Here is a 25,822-nt window from a genome sequence, read left to right as displayed (position 1 = left end):
TCCCATAGTTGAACCACTGACTTATAAGGGGAGTATATGAGGCTGGATCCGTCTGGAACACTGCACTAGGCTCTCGCCAGCTCTGTAGCTCTCCACACTTGAACAGTTGTGTCCTTAAATTCAATTATAATAATTAACCCCTGTATATACGGGCAATAGTTTCACATGACTTTGTGTACACAGCCAATAGTTTTACATGAACATGTTCAGGCTTTAGTACTGTACTGTCTCGTGTAGCCCAACAGAGCCCATCACAGCACAACACGGCCCACCAGAGCCCAATACAGCCTACCAGAGCCCAATAGACTCCAGCAAACCTAAGTCCAGCCCAGTCCTGCCCAATAGGAGTATAGACCAGGGAAGGGGGGTAGTTAGATGACTGCACCAGACTCCACCAGGCTGCTCCATGCTCCAGCCAGCTCTGTAGATCCTGTGTACACGGCACTCCTAACTCGAAAGGTCAAGGAAAAGGGTCGTTTTAGGCGTCAAAACAGGCCCTTTGTCCTTAAAATGAATAAAAAAATCAAAAAAATATGTTTTGTTTCAGGCAGGACACACGTTTCATATTTGAAGCATGCCCGATCTGGTCCATGGCCGGTTCTCAAAGTGAGGTCGGGGGGCCCACAATGTCCCTCTGAGGGGACACGGCACAGATTGTGTACACGAAGGGCAGGAGCAAGTGTTCAAGTCCCATAGAATCTATGGGAAATGTACACAGGCGTTTACAAAGTCTCTGAGTGTCCCACCAGGCTGGAGCAGCCTGGTGTTGTCTGGTGCAGTCCTGTCTACCCTAGTCTGGCCTATTCAAGCCAGATCTGGACAGTAATGGCCTGGTGGAGTCATCTAACTACCCCCTTTCCCCGGTCTATACTCCTACTCGGCTGGGCTGGACTTAGGTTCTCATGACCCTTTACGATTGCGAAAAAGACACCGAAACCCGGATTTTTGTCCTTAAAATCAATAAAAAAATCTAAAAAAATCTGTTTGTTTTACGCAGGAAACACTTTTCATATTTGAAGGATGCCTGATCCGATGGAATGGGTTTCGTGTCTCTCCGACACTTTGAACCCTTTATGATTGCGAAAAAGACACGAAATTTGCACGCCACCAACACGATTACACATTCTTTCGGATAAAAGACACTTATTCTGACTTACTTTTTGACGCTGAATCCAACAAACCCGGTCTCGTGTCTCTACGACACTCCTAACTCGAAAGGTCAAGGAAAAAGCCACTGTGTACACAGGCAATAGTTTTACATGACTTTGTGTACACGGCCAATAGTTTTACATGAACATGTCTAGGCTTTAGTACTGTACTGCCTCGTATAGCCCAACAGAGCCCAGCACAGTACAGCACAGCCCACCAGAGCCCAATACAGCCCCCCAGAGCCCAACAGAGTCCAGCAAACCTAAGTCCAGCCCAGTCCTGCCGAGTAGGAGTATAGACCGGGGAAAGGGGGTAGTTAGATGACTCCACCAGGCCATTACTGTCCAGATCTGGCTTGAATAGGCCAGACCAGGGTAGACAGGACTGCACCAGACTCCACCAGGCTGCTCCAGCCAGCTCTGTAGATCCTTGCACATGCGATTAACCACTGTGTACACGGGCATTAGTTTTAAGTTTTACATGAACCCTCAGAGGGACACTGTGGGCTTATCAAGTGGTCCATGGCCGGTTCTCAAAGTGAGGTCGGGGGGCCCACAGTGTCCCTCTGAGGGGACACGGCACAGACCGTGTACACGAAGGGCAGGAGCAAGTGTTCAAGTCCCATAGAATCTATGGGAAATGTACACAGGCATGTACAAAGTCACCAGTAGTTTTACATGAACCCTCAGAGGGACACTGTGGGCTTATCAAGTGGTCCATGGTCGGTTCTCAAAGTGAGGTCGGGGACCCTCAGAGGGACACTGTGGGCTTATCAAGTGGTCCATGGTCGGTCCTCAAAGTGAGGTCGGGGGACCCTCAGAGGGACACTGTGGGCTTATCAAGTGGTCCATGGTCGGTTCTCAAAGTGAGGTCGGGGGCCCACAGTGTCCCTCTGAGGGGACACGGCACAGACCGTGTACACGAAGGGCAGGAGCAAGTGTTCAAGTCCCATAGAATCTATGGGAAATGTACACAGGCGTGTACAAAGTCACCAGTAGTTTTACATGAACCCTCAGAGGGACACTGTGGGCTTATCAAGTGGTCCATGGTCGGTTCTCAAAGTGAGGTCGGGGGACCCTCAGAGGGACACTGTGGGCTTATCAAGTGGTCCATGGCCGGTTCTCAAAGTGAGGTCGGGGGGCCCACAATGTCCCTCTGAGGGGACACGGCACAGATTGTGTACACGAAGGGCAGGAGCAAGTGTTCAAGTCCCATAGAATCTATGGGAAATGTACACAGGCGTTTACAAAGTCTCTGAGTGTCCCACCAGGCTGGAGCAGCCTGGTGTTGTCTGGTGCAGTCCTGTCTACCCTAGTCTGGCCTATTCAAGCCAGATCTGGACAGTAATGGCCTGGTGGAGTCATCTAACTACCCCCTTTCCCCGGTCTATACTCCTACTCGGCTGGGCTGGACTTAGGTTTGCTGGACTCTGTTGGGCTCTGGGGGGCTGTATTGGGCTCTGGTGGGCTGTGCTGTTCTGTGCTGGGCTCTGTTGGGCTATACGAGGCAGTACAGTACTAAAGCCTAGACATGTTCATGTAAAACTATTGGCTGTGTACACAAAGTCATGTAAAACTATTGCCCGTATATACAGGGGTTAATTATTATAATTGAATTTAAGGACACAACTGTTCAAGTGTGGAGAGCTACAGAGCTGGCGAGAGCCTAGTGCAGTGTTCCAGACGGATCCAGCCTCATATACTCCCCTTATAAGTCAGTGGTTCAACTATGGGACCCCTAGAGGGGTCTCCATACTCCCCTTATAAGTCAGTGGTTCAACTATGGGACCCCTAGAGGGGTCTCCAAATGATCTTGGGTGGTCCCAAATGTTTAGCTTAATGTGAAACATTGTTTTTCCACTCAACAGTATACAGAGGCTATCTGCACATTTCTAAAGAGACAATTTAAGGACTTTTTAATACTTTTAAAATGATAAATTAAATATTAGGGGCAGAAATTGTGAAAATATCAGATCTACATGCTCACGCCGCCCTGCGTTGTGAGGTGTTGTGAGCATGTAGATCTGCTATTTTCACAAGGCCGTGTTTTACAAAATGTAACGCCTCAACTCTTTGTCCAAACAGTGAGGCATTGTGAGCTTGAAGATTAGCTATTTTCGCCATCTGTTGGAACCAAGTCAAATAAATGCAAGGCCTACAATTCTCTGTCTGTCTGTCTGTCTGTCTGTCTGTCTGTCTGTCTGTCTGTCTATCTATCTGGCAATATGTTCAGGGTGTCCAGTCAAAACACCACAAAACTGACATTCAAGGAGTAGTTCACCCCCAAAATGACTTATTTTTTCAATGTATTACTCACGCCATGGAGACTTGAGTTCAATAGAAAAAAAGTCACTTTGGGGGTGAACTACTCCTTTAATGAAATGTTTTTCTTCTCTTCACCCACACCAAATGATCACCACTCTGTTTTGTTACACACGTGTGGTTCTAAAGATGAAAGAAAAATGCAGGGCATTCACAATCCGGCTAATTAAACAACAAACAAATTGGAATTATCAGAAATATTAGTTAGTCGCACGCATACTGTACCAACAAAACACAGTAAGTCCAAATGGAAAACAAATACACTTGCACTGATCTGAAACATTCTCTCCCAGTGAACTTGACTGACCAGGGAACAAAGACAGACTGGTGCCACTCATCAAGCAGAAGCCACTGATCAAAAGAAGGCACTAATTGACCACACCTGGCTTGGTGGCCTGAGTGGTGTAGTATAGTGTGTTGACAGCAAGGCTTATGCAGGCCAACCTACTCTGTCCCTGGCATGTGCGAGGTGCTTGTAGATCTGTGAGGTGCTTGTAGATCTGCTGTATTGGGTTTTTTAACTAGTTTGAAGTGTTGGTGCCGTGCTGTGACAGCTTGAAGCAGGGATGGCTCCCCACAAACCCAATTGTGATGAAAAATATTTATGAAATAAATAAATGAAATATATATATATATATATATATATATATATATATATGTCACCGGATGATAGAGAAACAGGACGGTCGAGAAACGTAGCACTCGTCATGCAGCACGGGGCGGAGCGGAGCCGCTCGATTGTCCACGACATTGCAAGCGGCGCGCAGGCCAGCGGACCTTGGTCCTGCTCTTCGCCCCCGAGCACCGCAGGTGCGAGTGGCCGCGAAGAGCGGGCCAGGGCCGCGCGGCCGGCGGAGCGCCGCGCGAGTTACGAAGCCGTGGTGAATGCAATCGTTATATTTATGCCCAGGCCGTAAGGCCTGGGCAAGCCCACGATAAACGCCCTGTCCAAGTGACTACAATGGAGCTAATGGCTAAGCTAGGCTAGGCTAGGCTAGGCTAGTAGATAAAGTCGCAAATAGAGTCGCACACGAGTGACGTCAGCGCCTTCACTAGTGAATGGCTGTTGTCGCCACCTGGTGGTGATTGGTGTGTGGTGAACGACAAAACAAGCGCTCTTACATAGAACGTCCTGCGTTACCCAAACATCCGGTAACATATATATATATATATATATATATATGTGTATATATATATATATGTGTGTGTGTGTGTGTGTGTGTGTGTGTGTGTGTGTGTGTGTGAAAGACAACTGACTTTTATGTAAACCATACTATATGGACAGTTTGTTCTGCATGTCACTATGCTGGAAAGTGTCCTAATCGGGAGATAAGCCCTGGGGGTCCCTGGAGGGGTGGAGGTTGTGGATTGGCAGGCAAGGAGTGTGTGTGCAAAGTTTGGCATTGAGTAATATGCTGGCTGTGTACACATGTTCACAGCGGCGTCAGTTCAGGAAAGGCTAAGGTATGGCAACATGACTGGTGTCTTGCAAGACACCAATCATGTTGCCATACCTTAGCAACAGGCACGATGAAAAGTACATTTAATTATTTCCCCCCTGTAGCCAAGGTATGGCAGCTGCCATAGCTTGCCATACCCAATTGACGCCCCTGCATGTTCACCTCCAGTAGGTTGGGAAAGTAGCCTGCCACCCTGTGGAAATAGGCTTGAACTGCAAGATAGGACCCTAAAACAAATAAAATGGAATAAAAAAGCATCCGTAAGACGGATGGGCGAACAAGTGGTGTCCATACGTAGATGGGGTCCCAGAGGACATGTAGAGCCCACCCCCTTATTTTTCACGCCCCCAGGGAACACACAGCGGGGTTTGGAAATTTGTCGTGTACACCAGCCCTAGGACCTCGGCTTCGTGGACCGATTTAACGATAGGGGTAATAATAATATTTAAAAAAAATATTAATAATAAAAATAATAATAATATGGGGGGGTGCTTGTTTGCGTGCTAGAGAGAGAGAGCGCCATCCATCCATCCATCCATGCATGTCACTCAGGCCGCCACTGTTGCAGTTGATGCTCAGGGCAGACTAGACTCAACAGCACCTCTCTGGTATCCATCCATCCATCCATCCATCCATCCATCATCCATCCATCCATCCATCCATCCATCCTTCCATCCATCATCCATCCATCCATCCATCCATCCATCCTTCCATCCATCATCCATCAATCCATCAATCATCCATCCATCATCCATCAATCATCCATCCATCCATCCATCCATCATCCATCCATCCATCCATCCATCATCCATCCATCCATCAATCATCCATCATCCATCCATCATCCATCCATCCATCCATCAATCATCCATCCATCCATCCATCATCCATCAATCATCAATCATCCATCCATCCATCATCCATCCATCCATCCATCATCCATCCATCCATCCATCCATCCATCCATCCATGCATGCATGCATGATGTCACTCAGGCTGCCACTGGTATTGCAGTTGATGCTCAGGGCAGGCTAGACTCAACAGCACCTCTCTGGTCACCCAGGGTACTCAGGCTACACCAGAGGCTACATACAGACACACATACATACATACACGGCCACTCTATGGAGACGGTGTGACCACCGCTCAAAAGGGACATGACCCAAAAGAAATCCAAAACACATGTTAAAAATCTTCCAAAATATTCTTAGTGCATCAAGGTAAATTCAGGGGGTTCAAGTTTGGGTCCCTTCAATCTAATGAGCTCTAATGAGCGAGATCTGCTCGTTAACCAGAATTACCCTAATTGTGAAAAATAAGTGAAAATCGATTTGATTCGTTTTTTATTCTTCCAAAGAAACCAATTTAGATTAAAATCGATTAAACTCCCCGCCCTATGCGACACACACACACACACACACACACACACACACACACACACACACACACACACACACACACACACACACACACACACACACACACACACACACACACACACACACACACACACACACACACACACACACACACACACACACACACACACACTAGCTGCCGCTGATTGGTCCGGCCCGGGACTTTACGAGTGATATCAACTCTCCCTGAGCAGGTTCAGATTTTTTTTTTTTTATCTAAAAATGCAGTTGTCTAGTTTCTGCCGGATGGCATGAATTTCGTAGACATAAATTGCAGCCTTTTTTTTGTCAAAGAAAAGATAGCCGAGCTCAGAGCTACTGATGTGTTGTGGGCTTGAAGAGCTGCTATTGACTCGCTATATTCTACCAATAGGCTAGTCAATCTAAGGTTTGACCCAAAAGAAATTGCAATAGTAATGGTTCAAGGTTTTTTATGATCCTTAGGGTCATCCAAATAACATATTAAAAGTTGTGAATTATATATTTAGTGGATCAAGGTAAATTTAGGGGGTTCAAGTTTGGGTCCATTCACTTACTATACAGGAAAAAAAAGACCCCCCAAAAAATCTTCTTTAAGTAGCATGTGAGGGGTCTAACTAGGGGTTTTTCATGGTCCTGAATCCATTGCAAGCATTCGTTTTGCACAAAAAACATTTGTCGGGTTAAAAATGGACACCACAAAACGGAGCTGACCCCAGAAAAGTGATGACTCATCACTAAACCATAGTGCTATGGGTCCGTTTTTAGCCCAAGGAATGTTTTTTGTGCAAAACAAATGCTTGCAATGGATTCAGAATCATGAAAAACCCCTAGATAGGCCCCTCATATGCTACTTAAAGAAGATTTATTTTAGGGTCTTTTTTCCTGTATAGTAAGTGAATGGACCCAAACTTGAACCCCCTGAATTTACCTTGATCCACTAAATATATAATTCACAACTTTTAATTAGGGATGGTCCGATCAGGTTTTTGGGAACCGATCACCGAGCACCGATCACAAAAGTTTGATCACCCGATACCGATCAATCACCGATCCGATCAAGTTATTATTTATATATTATTTATATTTTCTAAATGTTAATGTTTTAACTTTAATTAATTAATTCACTCATGAATTCATTTATATATTTGTCTTATAGTTATTTACCAGCATTACTATGTATTTATTATCATAGCAGTAACTAATTATTCCTTCAGCACTGTGGAAATCAATACCCCAAAATGGCCTCAAGTGGGCATACTGAACGGCTGGTTGATCGGATGCACCGATCGGATCGGATCGGTGAATTTACCTTTTGATCTAAACCACCGATTATCGCCGATCACGCTTTGATCGTCCCGATCCGATCCATTGCCGATTGATCGGTAACATCTCTACTTTTAATATGTTATTTGGATGACCCTAAGGATCATAAAAAACCTTGAACCATTACTATTGCAAATTATTTTGGGTCAGGCCCTTTTTTTAGCTTAGATTGACTGGCCTACAATGAAAAGTGAGAAGTATTAACAAGAGCTAGTGACTACATAATAACAATATTGGATCCATTGGGACAGATTTTTATTTTTTTTTTACATTTCCCGAAAATGAATCGTTTGGACAATGATATATCAATCATAGTTCATATAAGCCCACCTGTGACAGCTTGTCTTCACTGACCGCCTCTCCTGTGTTGTTATTGGTCGCCTGGCTGGCCTGGGCGGAGTCTAACAGGATCTGAGAACACAATAATAACAACAACAATTACAACAGTTATGCTGGGGTGAAGTGTCCTCTCTGGTTTGTTTTTGTCAGGCGCAGTACAGACATTTGCATGAAACATCTTCTCCGTATCGTCTGAGAATGGCCACTGGGAACGCCGTACTAATGCATTGTCAATGGAAGGTTGTTTGGTGTTTTGTCGTTGCCGTGTCTCTTGGCCAAAAGACAGGCTGTGGTTGAGCTAGAGACACGGCAACGACAAAAAACCAAACAACCTTCCATTGACAATGCATTAGTACGGCGCCCCCAGTGGCCATTCTCAGACGATACGGAGAAGATGTTTCACGCTTATGTGAGCAGTCTTCTAGTCCCATGCAGCCATACCATCAGAGATCTCCGTCTGCTGTTATTTACTGAGTTTTATTACACAGCTTGGTTGAATGCTTGATTCTGATTGGTCAATCACTGACATCAGCAGTGTGTTACATGCAAAAAAGCAGTCCATCTGTAACCAGGTGTGGTTATTTCAATAAAACCATTGTTGGAAAATGGAAAGAAGGCATTTAATTTCTTTATTCTATGTGTACTGTGCAGTGTGCATGCATGGATATGCTATTATCTGGGTTAGGCAGGCAGTGGACCTAAAGCAGAAAAAACATTACAAAAACGATATAATGCAATTGTTTTTACAATAATATCGTGAGTAATATCGAGGTATTCAACAACGTTATCGAATATCGAATGTCTTCCTAATATCGCCCAGCCAACACAAGGGTCTTCAACAGGGGGTCCGGGATCCCTAGGGGGTCCTCAGAGTTACTATAGGGGGTCCTCCAAATCTTTTTTACCCCTTTTTGCTACAATAACCGTGTAGCAAAACGTCCATATTCTGAGAACTTTGGCCAAAAATAGCAGATCTAAAAGCTCGTATATCTGCTATTTTTGGCAAAGAGGTTTGGTGTATATAAGGAATATAAGGAATCTATGAAAAGGTTGTGGGGGTCCCTGCTTCATCTCTCTAAACTAAGGGGTCCTTGGGCTGAAAACGTTGGAAGACCCCTGCTCTAACATTCTCTGCACTAACCACACTGATCAGGAGGTCTCCAGACAGATAGACAGACAGACGTACGTTGTAAGCAGTGTTGAGGTCTCCGTCAGCTTGCTGCAGGGCTCTGGCTGCGTCTCTCCTGTTGATTCCCATGGAGGTGAGAGAAGCTATGTTCTCCATCCTGGTCCGCCTCTTCTCTCTCTCCCTCTGCTTCAACTCCTCTCGCTCCTGCACGCACACACACACACACACACACACACACACACACACACACACACACACACACACACACACACACACACACACACACACACACACACACACACACACACACACACACACACACACACACACACACACACACACACACACACACAGAACTTCACTGAGAACTTTAGCCAAAAATAGCAGATCTACAAGCTCACAGTGAGCTTGTAGATCTGCTATTTTTGGCAAAGAGCTTTGGTGTAGAGGGGAAAAAGAGCAGACTAAGTACAGAGTGAAAGGTCAAGTTTATTAACATAAACTAAACTTAACATAACCCAGTGGGTTCTCAAAGTGGGGTTCGGGGTCCTCCCGGGGTCCTTGGGGGGGTTCCAAGGGCTCCCCAGTGAAATTTGCTAATATAGTAACAAAATATAAGATCTACAAGCTCACAATGTCAAGGGGTCCTTGACCATAAAATGAGAACCACTGACCGTGTGTGTGTGTGTGTGTGTGTGTGTGTGTGTGTGTGTGTGTGTGTGTGTGTGTATGCGTGCGTGTTACCTGTCTCCTGTTAGTGATGTACAGCACAGATGATTGGATGTCTCCCTCGCACGCCCTCAGTGCCAGCCTGCTCTCTCTCTCACTGAAGCCCATGGACATCAGCTGAGTCATCTTCTCCGAGTCGTCGCTGAGCCTGCTGTACAGCGCCTCCACCTGGACGACAATGGAACAACAACATATGGACCGTTTTCACCAAGCACTCCCCTGTAGAGAGCACCGCCGCCATTGCCGCGGTGCAAACAGCAGCCAGTGGTGGAGTAGAAGTAGAATTATTGAAAATGGGAAATACCAGGGGGCAGGGGCGTCAATTGGGTATAGCAGGGGTATGCAGCTGCCATACCCTGGGTCCAGGGGGGAAAATAAAAGTTACTTTTAAATATAAATACATGAATGTCTCTTTGTCTATCTGTGCTGCATGGTTATTATGTTGTTAAAATACAGGAAAATAACTACAAATGCAACATTTTACAAAATGGTCACTTCAACAAGGTATTATAATTATATTCCCCACATTTTTATTCATCTTGACAAGATGGTATATTCCCAGGTTCCGCAGTTCAGCTGCAGAGGTGCAATGCATTATTGTTAATTGTGGCACGTTTACGAACATGTTTAGCTGCACTTGAACAACCGTTCCAGGCTGCCATATCCAGCCCAAGAAACCGTAGAAACGGGAAAAAAAAAAGAAAATGTACTTCTCAAAATAAATGAATCATGCCTGTTGATAAGGTATGGCAACATGACTGGTGTCAGTCATGTTGCCATACCTTAGCTTTTTCTGAACTGACGCCACTGGGAAATACTTAAAGGGGCACTCCACCACTTTTCAACCTATCTTCATATAATAGGTCCTCACTAATGTTCATGATAAAATATCACAATTTTTTTCTACTCAGTTTGGGTCTCATAGGAGAGCTGTGGGTGGGTCAAATCCTTCTACCGGTGACATCATCAATGGGAAATGCAAGCTAATAGAAACTGCAGGCTTTCTATTCCTGAAAAAGTTGCAATGTTAAAGTGGAAGCCATTGTTCTCGTGATAATAAAAATCTTTTTTCAAAAATATATATATATTTTTTTTTTGTCAAACGATGATGTCACCGGTAGAAGGATTTGACAGCTCTCCTATGAGACCCAGACTGAATAGAAAAAATGGTGCTATTTTATTATGAAGATTAGTGAGGACCTATTATATGAAGACAGGTTGAAAAGTGGTGAACTACTCCTTTAAGTAGAGTACAAATACTCAAAATTGAACTTTGATAACTGAACACTCATGGGGGCAGGGGGGCGCTGTGCCATGGCAGAGCTATCTCAACCACAAACAAGTTAACTGTTGCCATGGTTACCAGCTGAACAGGTGCCGCGGTAACGGGCTGGTGAGCGAAAACACTACATATCCCATCATGCAACTCAGCCGCCAGCATCATGGAGTGTCTCTTCTCCATAGGCTCCGGTTCATTGCTGATGCAAAGAAACGCCTTTATCTCAGAATCTTCTTCTATAAACGCCAAGAAGGCCGAGAGCCATTCTTTTTCATGGCGAGACTGGGCCGTGACGGTCGGCCAAAACAATGGCATTCCCATGTGTTAAGGTGTACCTGATGCAGTTTGTCTCTGGCCAGGGTGTCGTTTCCATCGATGTAGGACAGCAGACTCTGCAGGAGGTAGAGACGTAGAAACAGAACCTCTTCTTTACCTGTGCTCCCCTGAAACACATCATGATTGTAGATGATGATTAACTTGATGTGCAACACTGTTCTCTCACTCAACAGTAAACAAAACAACATAAAGTTTAAGTTTATAGAGGGTATCTGTACGTTCCATAAGTGACAAATTAAGGACTTTTTATTGGCCAAATTGTCAGATATGAGAGGCAGAAATTGTGAAAATAGCAGATCTACATGCTCACAACGCCTCGCAACGCAAGGTGTTGTGAGCATGTAGAGCATGTAGGTTCTATTTTCACAATAGAACCGTGTCATACAAAATGCAATGCCTCAACTCTTAGTGCTCGTCAGGGTGGCAGTGTGTGTGTGTGTGTGTGTGAGTGTTTTAACTTGATGTTTATCAGGCAGCTGTACTGCGTTCCGTAGCACTGTGTGTGTGTGTGTGTGTGTGTGTGTGTGTGTGTGTTACCTTGATGTTTATGAGGCGGCTGTACTGCGTTCCGTAGCACTGTGTGAAGCACTCCTCCGCCCTGAGGAGGCGGAGCTTGCCGTCGTCCAGACAGGACAGCGCCTCCAGAGCGCGGTAGCACCACACGATGTCCAGCTGCAGTACTGCATAGTTATCCACTGTACTCAACAGAGCAGAGTCACATTTCCTAGAACACGCACACATGCACGCACACACACACACGCATACACACATACACGCACAGCCACACACACCAGTGTTAATTTTGACGACTAAAGTGACAAGGTCGCCCTTCTGGCCAGTGATGTATATCGGACCAGTTACCCATTTATGGAGACCCATGGTAGTACCCACGGATATTCACAGATATGGGCTTAAAATTGATGACATCAGGCATGGCATCACAGGTATCTCCATATCTCCATATATGGGCATAAAGGGGATTTGGGTCCCCTGGCATCACAGGGATCTCCATATATGGGCATAAAAGGGATTTGGTTCTCCTGACATCACAGTGAGAGCGTGAGAGTCAGCGTGATGTCAGAGCGGCAAACCCATAGACCAGGGGTGTCCAAAGTCCGGCCCGGGGGCCAAATGCGGCCCGAGGACACATTTTATATGGCCCTTGGCTTCATCCCTAAATTGTATTATAAACGGCCCGCCAGTACCGCCAAACAAGAATATTTTCCCTGAGTATAATTTGTCAGGATTGTTCCCTGTTGTCTCATTGTGAAGAGGTTGAAGAAAGGCAGTTTTATTGTATTGTTTTACCTTGCATATCTGGTTACATTTGGTAATGTGAAATAAGGCTGAGTTATTTGTGTTTTGTTCAGAGCACACATGACAAAAGACCATTTTATATTGAATGTTGATGATGATAGTTAAATAAAATCCTTTAAAATCGATACATTTTGTTATGGTCCAACCGAAAGTACATTATTTGAGGAGATAGTCGGCCCTTGGGTGTTTTAAAATGTTCTAATGTGGCCCCCTTTGAAAAAAGTTTGGACACCTCTGCCATAGACCGTAGAAAAGTGTACGCGGACACGGACATGATGTGCCGTTTCTCAAAGTAAACTGCAACCTTCGGTAGCAATATAAATACCAGTAAGACTCCACAAATAGGGCAAAAATTTGTTTTTCCAAAATCTTCCTGATCCATGTTGATGAGATGAGTGTATATTTTCGTGATTTTAGGGCAAAATCTGTAGGAGCAGTGTCCATAAATGTGTTTTTAAAAATCGGCCTGAAGGTGGCGCTATATGGGACAGATTCATGTTGATGGGATGAGTGTAGACATACTGTGTAGCGATTTGCGTGATTTTAGGGAAAAAACTGTAGGAGCAGTGTCCAAAAATGTGTTTTAAAAATCGGCCTGAAGGTGGCGCTAGAAGAGGGGCATGTGAGAAATGAGGGGTGGGGTCTCCGCGTTGCCTTGGCGGACGAATAGGTACCGGCCCCGGCTCTCCCGGACGCTCCTAGCCCGAGTTACGGCATTTTATGTGAGCTGCAGTGGAGGGGGTCCTCCACTGGGGGCGCCACCACTTTTGCATCCGTTCTGGAGCAGCAGGAGTGGGTGGTCCCCAGGAATTCCCCGTGAGCAGCCCCGTTGGGGTGGTCATTTGGTCATTTTTGCACATTTGGTCATTTTTTTACACCTGGGGGTCCCCGAGGGACCTGGGGGTCCCTGGAGCTCCGGGGGTCCTTGGAGGTTGTAGTTTGGCAGGTAAGGAGTGTGTGTGCAAAATTTGGCATGGATGGGGGCAACGGTTGTGGAGATATGAGCAGGGCAAAAGTGTGACTGACAGACAGACAGACGGACAGCCGGTGGAGGTTTTGGTAGTAAATGCGACCTACGGTCGCAATAATTGACAATTTCATCAACGAATAAAAACTAGACTAAATGTTAGGGAGGGACTTGTGGAGAAGAGATCCAGTAGAACTAAGACTTGCTCCTTGGGGATATACCTTGATTTGATGAAACATAGGTTTATCGCCTCGGCACTGATAACATTATTAAAGGCTGTTTCACGTGAATATGAATGAAGTTGAGACTTGACAGTTGGACTTTTTGTGTGACTTGGACACACATACCGTTCTAATATCTGATTGTGTGTGTGTGTGTGTGTGTGTGTGTGAGCGTGTGTGTGTGCAGACCCAAAGTGCTGGTCGGCCTGCAGCAGATGTGTGTGTGCGTGCGTGCATGTGTGTGCGTGTGTGTGTGTGTGTGTGTGTGTGCGCGTGTGTGTGTGCAGACCCAAAGTGCTGGTCAGCCTGCAGCAGATGGCACAGAGCATCATCGTAGAGCTTCCTCTTCATCAGGGCGCGACCTTTCTCATGTAGACCCATCGCTACGATCAATGCCTGGAGACACGCACTAGTGTTAATTTCGTTGACTAAAACTAAGACGAAAAATTTTAGTCGACTACCTTTTTTTCACTGACGAAAACTAAATAAAGAACTAGATAAAAACTAAGCTGATGACTAAAACTAATACTAAATGTATTGACAATTTTGACAACAAATACAAACTAATAAAAAAAAACAGTAAGACTCCTGGTTCTGACCAGACAATATTAGGCTGTACTGGGATAACCAGGTGTTGTCTTGTTGTACTGTATATCTTAAAATTGTGTTTTTCATCAAAAGGATGAGAGAAAATGCTATGTGAAATAATTTTGGATAATATGTTCTATATTATTTGCTGACCAAAAAAATGTAAAGGGGTAAAATAATTGTCCTGACTAAAGCTAGACTAAAATGTCAATAGTTTTTGTCAACTAAACGAGACTAACTAAAATGATGTTGTCTTGGACTAAGACTAAAAAAAACTAAAAAAACATTAATAATTATTTTAAAATATGTTTAAAAAAGAATGGCAGTAATGAACTCGACACCTCGGTATGCATTACAAAACCGCAGTGTTGCACATTTCTAAAGTGACAATTTAAGGACGTTTTAATACCTCTAAAATGACAAATTAAACTTTGGTCTAATATTATAGAGAAATTGTGAAAATAGCCGATCTATATGCTCACAACGCGAGCATGTAGATCTGCCATGTTCACAATAGAAACGTGATATACAAAATGTAATGTCTCAACTCTTAATGCTCATCAGGGTGGGGTTAAAATATGATTATTTTGTGGGTCACGGTGCTGCGGTTATTGCACCCATCTCTAAAAATCTATTTCTCAAATGCTGCTATACTTGTGGGGGCGTTGGGTATAGTCACACACACACACACACACACACACACACACACACACACACACACACACACACACACACACACACACACACACACACACACACACACACACACACACACACACACACACACACACACACACACACACACACACACACACACACACACACACACAACCTTCTTCTCCTCGTGGGGGATCTTCAAAGGGTTTCCTTTCTGGTCGGCGATCTCCAGGAAGGGGGTGGAGCCTGGGTCATCAGTACCATCTGCAATAACACACTTTTATTAGTCTCAACACTTGGGATGCCATTATTTTGGTAATTATTTGGCTACAGAGGGCCGTCATTCACTTGCGCTTTATTCTGAAGAGCCCTGGAAGCCACGATCGTGTCCACGTTGTGGAAATTCACATGTTGTAATGACGACCAGTATGTTTATTTTCACACGGAAACGAAAAATTCTAACTCCGACCGCCGTGGCCCAGTAAAGCGGTTCTCACCGATCAAAGCGTTTTTGGAAGTAGATTCCGAGATAAAGCCGTTTCTTTGCAGCAGCAGTGAATAATAGTAGGCTACCCCCTTTTCCTGATTGCTGAATCCAAGCAATCGACAACATTTTGATTAGAAAATACTGACATCAAAAGTCCAGTTTTGATGTAAATATGTAAGTAGCAGTAGCCTATTGTTTGCTATTCAGTAACAGTTGTGCTAGTCAACATTCTTACTTCATTTGGTTTAAAGCTTTCCAGAGCAGCATTTTCACATACATGTGTCAATGTTTTATCATGAGACATAACAGTAAAATAAATGTTTCCATTTTCTCTCAAGTACCCCCTGTAGTACCTCTGAGGAGTAAAAGTACAATATTTGGATCCGAGATGGAGTAGAAATAAAAGTACTGGACATTGGAAAACACAAAAGTAAAGTACAAATACCTCAAAATTGTACTTAAGTACAGTACTTGAGTAAATATACTTAGTTACTTTACACCAGTGACCCTACATTTGAGAAACACTGAGATAACAGACCTAACAGACCTCTCTCAGACTAGGATGGATGAGACCAGATAATAACTGATCTCACAGACCTCTCTCAGACTAGGATGGATGAGATCAGATAATAACTGATCTCACAGACCTCTCTCAGACTAGGATGGATGAGATCAGATAATAACATTTCTCACAGACCTCTCACAGACAGGATGGATTAGACCAGATAATAACTGATCTCACAGACCTCTCTCAGACTAGGATGGATGAGATCAGATAATAACTGATCTCACAGACCTCTCTCAGACTAGGATGGATGAGATCAGATAATAACATTTCTCACAGACCTCTCACAGACAGGATGGATTAGACCAGATAATAACTGATCTCACAGACCTCTCTCAGACTAGGATGGATGAGATCAGATAATAACAGATAGGGGTGTCTTCAAAAATTTGACGAATCGACGCGTCGTTTTAAGCCCCCGGAATCGACGCCAATTGTTTGAGTCGAGCCGTCAAAAATATATTATTTTTTATCACACCGGTGCGGTATGAGAGCGCTGGACTGTCATGTTCTTCCTATTTAGTCTATACTTCCTACTGCTTGCAACTAGACTTAAAAATAAAACCAGTTCACGTGACTTGAAAGTTGCCTTGATCATATAACAAGGTGCTCTTATTTTGAAGTTAACCGCTTTGAGAGGAAATGCGTCGACTTGTTGTTATTCTACTTGTTAAAGCTGACCAAGAAGCAGCAGCGCGATGCGCTTTCACTTTCACTCACTGCCGCTGACTCGCTGAGTGTGGCTCTGTGGTGGTGGTCTAAGGCAGAGGACTGCGGTGGAGTAGAGGACTTCTTAAAAAGTTTTAGATTATGACAATTTGCTTGCATTGTGATGCTGCCGTGTGCCGCCCTGCATCGACGCAGTGATGTTAGATTATTGTTACCTTTAGCCTACTTTGGTGTTGTTTTTCCTCCTGAAGGAACAGGGCTAAATCGTTAGCATGCTAGCGCTTTAGCCCTGTTCCTTTAGCCTTGGAGAGGCATACAATCATTACAACCAGGCAGTTTTCAAAGCAGAGAATCCACCAATCATAGTGGTTTACAACAGCTGTTGTACCGGTACTCTATCAATGCGTCGCGGTCGCGCCTCCTCTCCAGTCATTAAAGCACAACTTTTTTTTTTTTTACACATAAACGATTCGTCGACGCGTCGGATTAACCCCCGCGACTCGAATCGACTTGATAAATCCTGAGTCGAAGACAGCCCTAATAACAGATCTCACAGACCTCTCAGACAGGATGGATTAGACCAGATAATAACTGATCTCACAGACCTCTCTCAGACTAGGATGGATGAGATCAGATAACAACAGATCTCACAGACCTCTCAGACAGGATGGATTAGACCAGATAATAACTGATCTCAAAGACCTCTCTCAGACAGGATGGGTTAGACCAGATAATAACGGATCTCACAGACCTCTCTCAGACAGGATGGGTTAGATCAGATAATAACAGATCTCACACACCTCTCTCAGACAGGATGGTGAAGGCGCTGCTGGTCCTCTGCAGGTCGTGCTTCTGTTTCTTCTTCTTCTGCTCCTCAGAGATCTGACGCTTGCGGTCCTCCTCACTGACCTTCAAGACCATCACCTTGCTGTTGTTCCTGAACTGCTGCTCGTCCAGGCGCAGATCTACAAAACATGCGCACCACAACAAGACCATCACCTTGCTGTTGTTCTTGACCGTTATTGAAAGTGGCTATATAAATCAAATGTATTTAATGTTCTTGTTATTGTGTGTGTGTGTGTGTGTGTGTGTGTGTGTGTGTGTGTGTGTGTGTGTGTGTGTGTGTGTGTGTGTGTGTGTGTGTGTGCATGCTCACCAGCTGACACAGTTCTTCCGTTCAGAATCAGTTTGATGTATTTGAGTCCGTATTCCTCCGCGATCCTAGACAACAATCAATCATGGTGATAAGAGAGATGATCATTTTTAAATGCTTTCATGAACCATTAACCATTTAACACAAGGGTCTTCAACAGGGGTCAGAGTTACTTCCAGGGGGTCCTACAAATCTTTGGGTGATAGAAACTTTTTTATATTAACTACTTGAACCCTAGCGTCCATATTCGAGCTTGTGAGCTTGTAGATCGGATATTTTCGGCAAAGAGCTTTGGTGTAGAGGGGAAAAAGAGTACAGAGTGAAAGGTCAAGTTTTATAAGTATTGACGGTTCAAGTGGTTAAATATCTGAAAACACAAATTGACATGAATACAAAATACACTGATGATTGTGCTTTCAAACAATGAAACTAAATGGAATCTATGAAAAGGTTGTGGGGGTCCTTGCTTCATCTCTCTCTCAACTAAGGGGTCCTTGGCCTGAAAACGTTGAAGACCCCTGATTTAACACATTTAACTGATAATGATTAAAATGCACTATTTTGAATGGACACATAATGGACTCTCTCTCTGTGTGTGTGTGTGCATCTGTGTGCATACCTGTCCATGACATCCTGAGCCAGAACATCCAGTTTGGTTTCCAGATAATGTTTCTTTTTAGCTTCCTGGAAACAAAGACAAAAACAATGGTTGAAGCAATAAGCCACAAGAGGCATGTGGTTACCTGGTATTTTATAGCGGCTGAGAGGTGTGGTGAGACACGAGACGAAGCCGAGTGTCTCCAACCCTCTCAACTGTTATAAAATACAGGTAACCACATGCTTCACGTGGCTTATTGCTTATCTAAAACGGTTACAATATGGCAACATGAAAAATCATAGACATGATGTACCAATTAAAACTGTTCTATTTCACTAATAATTCACTACAAAGTCTGCAAGAAAGTGGATTATAGTCTCATATACCACAGCAATTAAAGGGCAACCAGCCAATCATAATCAAGGAATGGAATTAGACATTTTAGAATAAATCTTTTACTCTTTATTTCCCACCAGATATCAAACCTACACAAAACTACAATTTAGGAATTTAGCAGACGCTCTTAATCCAGAGCGATTTACAATAAGCAGATAATACATCAATACAATAGGCAAGGTAATAAATACATCAACATCAGTACATCAAATGCATAGCAATATCAATCTAGAAAAAATAAGATAAAATAAAAAAAATAACGTAGGCAGACCATTAAAAAACTTTATATAAAACCTAAAAAATGCTATCTACTTTTTATGTATGGTCATTGTGCTACGATAAGTGCTATGGGTTTAGGTGGAGTCTGAAGAGGTGAGTCTTCAGGCCACGGTGAAGCTAGGGAGTGAGTCTGTGCAACAGGGGAGTTTATTCCACAGTTTGGGGGCCAGGAGGGCGAATTGTCTAGGACGAGTGGATTTTTGTCCTGGGGTGTTTAGCGAGGGTTCTGTCAGCATCCCTGTGTTGGCTGATCTCTCATGACTGAAAACATTTGTTGGGGCAAGTTCCAATCTGTTATTGGTGAGAAAATTGTGAAAAGAATCCTCCTCAATAGCGCTACGTTCCCTATCCCAGTGGTTCTCACACATTGTCATATCAACAACCCCCAAATGTTGTCCATGGACCCCCATCTGAAAATATTGTGTGACAAGCAGACCTGGGTGGGTCCATGCTCAAGTGCCCTCAGCCCTATGTTCCCTCAATGTTAAACCACTATACCAAACCCAAACCCTAACCCTAACCTCAGTGAGGGAACATCCAACCCTCATCATTTTAGTGGGCAAATGACAAGGTAGGAAGGTCATCAAAAAATATATATGTCACGTTTTTTTTGCGTCTCAGAGAATTAGAGAAACGGAGCGCTTGCCGTGCCGCACAGGGCGGAACAAGCGGTCGCCACAACAACGTCCTCCAGGCGGAGCCACTCGATTGTCCACGACATTGCAAGCGGCGCGAAGGCCAGCGGACCTTGGTCCTGCCCTTCGCCCCCGAGCGCCGCAGGCGCGAGTGGCCGCGAAGAGCGGGCCAGGGCCGCGCGGCCGGCGGAGCGCCGCGCGAGTTACGAAGCCGTGGTGAATGCAATCGTTATATTTATGCCCAGGCCGTAAGGCCTGGGCAAGCCCACGATAAACGCCCTGTCCAAGTGACTACAATGGAGCTAATGGCTAAGCTAGGCTAGGCTAGGCTAGGCTAGGCTAGGCTAGTAAATAAAGAAAGAGAGTCGCAAACGAGTGACGTCAGCGCCTTCACTATTGAATGGCTGCGTCGCCATCTGGTGGTGATTAGTGTGTGGTGAACTACAAAACGAGCGCTCTTACCACAGTCTCCCTGAGTTACCCAGTTACCCTGTAACATATATATGTCAAGTTTTTTTTTTGTTTCAGTGAAATTGAGAACAGGAGCGCTCGTCGTGCGGCGCGGGGCGGAACAAGCGGTCGCTTTGATCCACAAAAACGACAACGTAGCGCCGGCAGGAATGATAGCGCCTCACCCCACGGAGGTTAGGGTTAGGGTTAGGCATAGTTTTACAGAGGCTAGGGTTAGAGTTAGGCATAGTAAGCTAATGGCTAAACACAGCTAAGCTAGGCTAGTAGATAAACAAAGAAAGAGGTGTCGAAAACGAGTGACATCAGCGACTACACAAGTGAATGGCTGTTGTCGCCATCTCATGGTGAATACGCAGAATTACACAGGTGCGCTGATAAGAGACTATCAAGGTGAATTGATCCAGGTGGTGTTAGGGTCTTCAACAGGGGGTCCTCAGAGTTACTACAGGGGGTCCTCCAAATCTTTGTGTGATAGAAACTCGACTTTTTTATTAACCACTATATTAACCACTTGAACCCTAGCGTCCATATTCTGATAACTTTAGCCAAAAATAGCAGATCTACAAGCTCGCTGCGAGGCGTTGAGAGCTTGTAGATCTGCTATTTTTGGCAAAGAGGTTTGGTGTAGAGGGGAAAAGAGCAGACTAAGTACAGAGTGAAAGGTCAAGTTTATTAAGTATTGACGGTTCAAGTGGTTAAATATCTGAAAACACAAATTGACATGAATCCAAAATACACTGATGATTGTGCTGTCAAACAATGAAACTATATGTTATCTATTAACAGGTTGTGGGGGTCCCTGCTTCATCTCTCTCTCAGCTAAGGGGTCCTTGGACTGAAAACGTTGAAGACCCCTGTACTAATAAAAGTAGTAATACCTTCCTGAACTCTGGAGGCAGCAGCAGCTCCAGCGTGGCGATGCTGGTCTCTCTGTAGGTCTGGTTTCCTCTTCCTCTGTGGACCGCCTGGGCTCTGATGCACTCCAGAGCGCCCCCTACCAGCACCACCGAGACACACAGCAGCGATGCATAGCGCTCTGCAAGCTCCTAGAACACACACACACACACACACGCACACGCACACACACACACACGCACACGCACACGCACACACAAAGAGAGAGGAGAGAGAGAGAATAACCACCTTACAGGAGTAGTTCACCTATATGACCTTATATCACCTTAGGCCGAAACGTTGGTCATCTTCGTTTAAAATGTTTTCCTTTGCTATGAAGTAAAATACAATATTTTGTACTTTGAACTGAACAGAGCTGCCTTGGATCCTTTTTAACTCATTTCTAGCCGATCCCGAGTATACTCGTGAAAAATACTGTATATAGAGTAACGCCGGTTCTCCTACCCAATAGCCTGGCGGAAGGTCCTGGCACTATCGGCCTCGCCGATTCATCATCATCACGGATCCACGTGCACAAAATAGTAATCCCATAACATGGAGGCCGACGGGGAATCTCATCTTTAATGTCCATTTTCTCCAAACAACACTTTTAAAGCCAAGGATGGCATTAGATTCTCGCTACAAAAACATAATAACAAAGGCATCGATCGGCCATTTTAGAAACCACATGGTGTGACGACCGCTCCCGTTGTATGACGTCATGACGTCAACCCGGAAGTATTTACGCAATGGACTTCTGGCCTTCAAAATAAGACAATGGAGCGTAATGGAGCCCTGCGAGCGGCACGCTACACATTTAACCCGTTCATGTCTGGAGCACTAAATGGGTTAAGTTCTCCACGTCATCTGTGCACTTTTCCTGATACCCTGTTAACGGAAGTGAACTTGAACTTTTTGTTCTCTAAGTAACTGTACCCTCTCCGAAGAGCACCTGTTTGCCATACTCAGTAGACAGGGAATTTTAATAAGACCCTGGGAATAAATACCTTACCAAACAATTTCTTCACCAATGTGTTCGTAAAGTTGTCTAGTAACATATCTAACAAAGATTGAAATTCAACATCCCTAGCAAAATATTTGACAGCTAGGGTAATTCTGGGTCTCATTCACTTATTATACACTGACTGTACTATAAGGTAAAGAATCACTCCCAAAAATATGCTTTAAGTAGCATGTTAGGGGTCTAACTAGGTGTTTTTAATTATTCTGAATCCATTGCAAGCAATTGTTTTTTGCACGAAAAACATTCATTGGGCCAAAATCAGACGCAAAAAAGAAAACGATGGTTTAATGATGAGTCATCACTTTCACAAGGTGTATGGGGTCCATTTTTGGCCCAAGGAATGTTTTTCGTGCAAAACAAATGCTTGCAATGGATTCAGAATAATTAAAAACACCTAGTTAGACCCCTCACATCCAACTTAAAGCATATTTTTGGGATTGATTTTTCCCCTTATAGTACAGTGTATATAGTAAGTGAATGAGACCCAGAATTACCCTAGCTGTCAAACATTTTGCTAGGGATGTTGAATTTCAATCTTTGTTAGATATGTTACTAGACACCTTTACGAACACATTGGTGAATAAATTGTTTGGTAAGGAATTTATTCCCAGATTTGACAGGTATTCTGCTAATTTTCCCTGACTACAGGGACCCACGTAGTGCTTCTTCATCTATTATCTATTCATCATTGAAAAAATATTGCTGTCAATAGTATCAAACGTTTATCCCAAGCTAACCTTTTCCTATGTGGACGTATAACTAGTTCTGTTTTCTCATGCCGATAAAGCCCCTTTGAATTGGACTGAATTTTTCAATTGGACTGAATTGAAATTGAGACAGACAGTAGGACAGGTGAGAGGCAGACAGTGACATAGAGTAGACATTTCTGTCTACTCACCTTGCATCTCAATGGAGGGGCTGTGGACAGTTTAGAAACCGGCCTACAGACAGTCACACCTGTGTGTAATGGAGTCCAGGTTTTGTATCTACACACCTGCATGTGTTGTAGTCCAGGTTTTGTGTCTTCAGTAAAAGGAGGATTCCATAGCTCAACCTTCTCCTGTTTGAGACGCTGCTTCAGTTTAGCTTCCAGATTCTCCTCTGACATCACTGCTGTTACAGAGAGAGAGAGAGAGAGAGAGAGAGAGAGAGAGAGAGAGAGAGAGAGAGAGAGAGAGAGACAGAGAGAGAGAGACAGAGAGACAGACAGACAGACAGACAGACAGAGACAGACAGAGACAGAGAGAGAGACTGATTAAGTATCTAAAGCAGTGGTTTTTAATGCATTGGGCTTCCTACAAACAGTAAAGTCATATATCCTCTCCATGTCGTTTGAGAATGAGGGGGCGAGGGTTCATTCTCTATGGAGGTCACATGGTTTCATGTCTCTTCCAAGCCTCTTGGGCTGGACTCACACATATGAGTGAAACATCTTCTCCGTATCGTCTGAGAATGGCCACTGGGGGCGCCGTACTAATGCATTGTCAATGGAAGGTTGTTTGGTTTTTTGCCGTTGCCGTGTCTCTAGCTCAACCACAGGCTGTCTTTTGGCCAAGAGACACGGCAACGACAAAACACCAAACAACCTTCCATTGACAATGCATTAGTACGGCGCCCCCAGTGGCCATTCTCAGACGATACAGAGAAGATGTTTCACGCAGCTGTGTGTAGGGCGCCTTGGTCAAGAGACAAGAAGATTCAAGCCAAGAGGCTTGGAAGAGACATGAAACCATGTGACTTCCATAGACTTCCCTCGTATTCAAACGACACGGATAGGATATATCACTCTTTAGTGTGAATGCGGCCTCACAATCTGCTCTTTTCTGAGAAAGATTTCCTCACAATACGGAGGGACCGTACCTATGTTCCCCAGGTTCTATGTTCCCCACTTCCCCCCAAAAAAGGTTCTGTTTCCCAGGTTCTATGTTCCCCTTGCCTGACTGCGATGCAGGTAATGGTGGGCGCAAACCAAAAATGCAGGTAATGGTGGGCCCTGGTAATGGTGGGTCCTGGGCAATTAGCCTTCGGTATATCCTTTTCAATAGAGGCATGATCAACATTAGCCATCATCTGCAGTTCCCAGGTGCTTTATTTATAAAGCAGATAAGAAAAGTGTTTTACACACAAAAGTAAATAGGCCTACAATTATACAAGCTGAAAGGACAACTTCACCCATTTTCAACTATCATCATATAATTGGTCTTCACTAATGCTTATTATAATATGGTATAACTTTTACTCTGTGTGTCAGAGGAGGTCTGTGGACACTACCAGTGACATAACAACTGGTGGCCCCATCTTCACTTAATGTGGCCCACAGGTTAACATCAGAATTCTGATATATTGTTGATTTCAGCTGTCAAAAAACACGAATTCTAATTCAGGTGAGCCAGTTGTCCAGGTGCCCACATGTCCCTATAATGAACAGATGTCTCCACCCCTAAGTGCCCACTCGACTAGGTGCCCACTTGTCCAAATGCCCAGTCATCCCAAAGATATGGTGCCCAGATTTCCCTAGTGCCCCCCTGTCCCACTATATAGTATTTGTAATTGTTTCTTGCATTTTTGTATGAGCGGGGAACATAGAACCTTTTTTAGGTAAACGGGGAACATAGAACCTTTTCTTTGTGAAAGCAGGTGGGGAACATAGAACCTGGGGAACATAGAACCTGGGGAACATAGGTTGGACCCCCACACGCACACACAGGAGAGAGACAGAGAAAAACACGGTGAGGTGGAACGTTACACGGGCGCGCGCGCGAGAGAGAGACACACACACACACACACACACACACACACACACACACACACACACACACACACACACACACACACACACACACACACACACACACACACACACACACACACACACAACGAACGCACATGACACGCACACATACCGTGTGTTTGTTGGTTTGTTGTTGTTCTGGTGTGTTGCTGTTGTTGTGTTGTCTTCTGGTCGATCACACACAGCTGCTCTCTGCTTGTTGTTTTGGTCACGTGATCGTGATCCCACCGTCACGTGACCTTAGGTTCTTGTCGCATCTTCTACGGCGGCCGGGAGGGGACAAACCTTACAAACCCGCTTCCATTTGCAGTTTATATGCTCCGAAAATGAGCAGATCTACAAGATCAGTGGCGTCAGTTCAGAAAAAGCTATAAGGTATGGCAACATGACTGGTGTCTTGCACGCGCGCAGCAAGACACCAGTCATGTTGCCATACCTTAGCAACAGGCATGATACATTTATTTTAAGAAGTACATTTTATTTCATTTTTATTTTTTCGGTTGTGCAGTGCAGCTGGCATGTTAGTAAACGTGCCACATATTGCACCTGTGGAGCTGACCTGTCTGTGAAACGGTGACCTAGGAATATACCATTTTGTCAAGATGGGGAGAATAGTCTACAATTGTGGAGAATATAATAATAATA

General features: G+C 44.4%; 1 protein-coding gene across 2 annotated transcripts in view; it reads right to left on the bottom strand.

The window, feature by feature from the left end:
* The window catches only part of nub1 (negative regulator of ubiquitin-like proteins 1), a 30,675-nt gene extending 5,299 nt beyond the window's left edge, over window positions 1-25,376 (bottom strand). The window contains exons 1-13 of one of the 2 annotated variants that reach the window (XM_080751618.1): window positions 25,290-25,376; window positions 23,381-23,499; window positions 21,347-21,514; window positions 18,709-18,773; window positions 18,093-18,157; window positions 17,737-17,901; window positions 15,391-15,479; window positions 14,260-14,366; window positions 12,003-12,189; window positions 11,465-11,572; window positions 9,866-10,018; window positions 9,179-9,325; window positions 7,984-8,064 (exon numbers count right to left, since the gene is read on the bottom strand). In XM_080751618.1, the coding sequence (XP_080607744.1) occupies window positions 7,984-8,064; window positions 9,179-9,325; window positions 9,866-10,018; window positions 11,465-11,572; window positions 12,003-12,189; window positions 14,260-14,366; window positions 15,391-15,479; window positions 17,737-17,901; window positions 18,093-18,157; window positions 18,709-18,773; window positions 21,347-21,514; window positions 23,381-23,494 (1,449 nt within the window). In that variant the 5' untranslated portion in view covers window positions 23,495-23,499; window positions 25,290-25,376. The remainder of the gene's footprint in view (window positions 1-7,983; window positions 8,065-9,178; window positions 9,326-9,865; window positions 10,019-11,464; window positions 11,573-12,002; window positions 12,190-14,259; window positions 14,367-15,390; window positions 15,480-17,736; window positions 17,902-18,092; window positions 18,158-18,708; window positions 18,774-21,346; window positions 21,515-23,380; window positions 23,500-25,289) is intronic. The other variant, XM_080751619.1, reaches the window with a different exon arrangement.
* Window positions 25,377-25,822: the final 446 nt, after the last annotated feature.

The sequence above is a fragment of the Nannobrachium achirus genome (assembly GCF_963921795.1).
Source record: "Nannobrachium achirus genome assembly, chromosome: 21".
Taxonomy (NCBI): Eukaryota; Metazoa; Chordata; class Actinopteri; order Myctophiformes; family Myctophidae; genus Nannobrachium; species Nannobrachium achirus.
The sequence above is the reverse complement of the archived record's forward strand: the minus strand, read 5'-3'. Positions and strand labels throughout refer to the sequence as shown.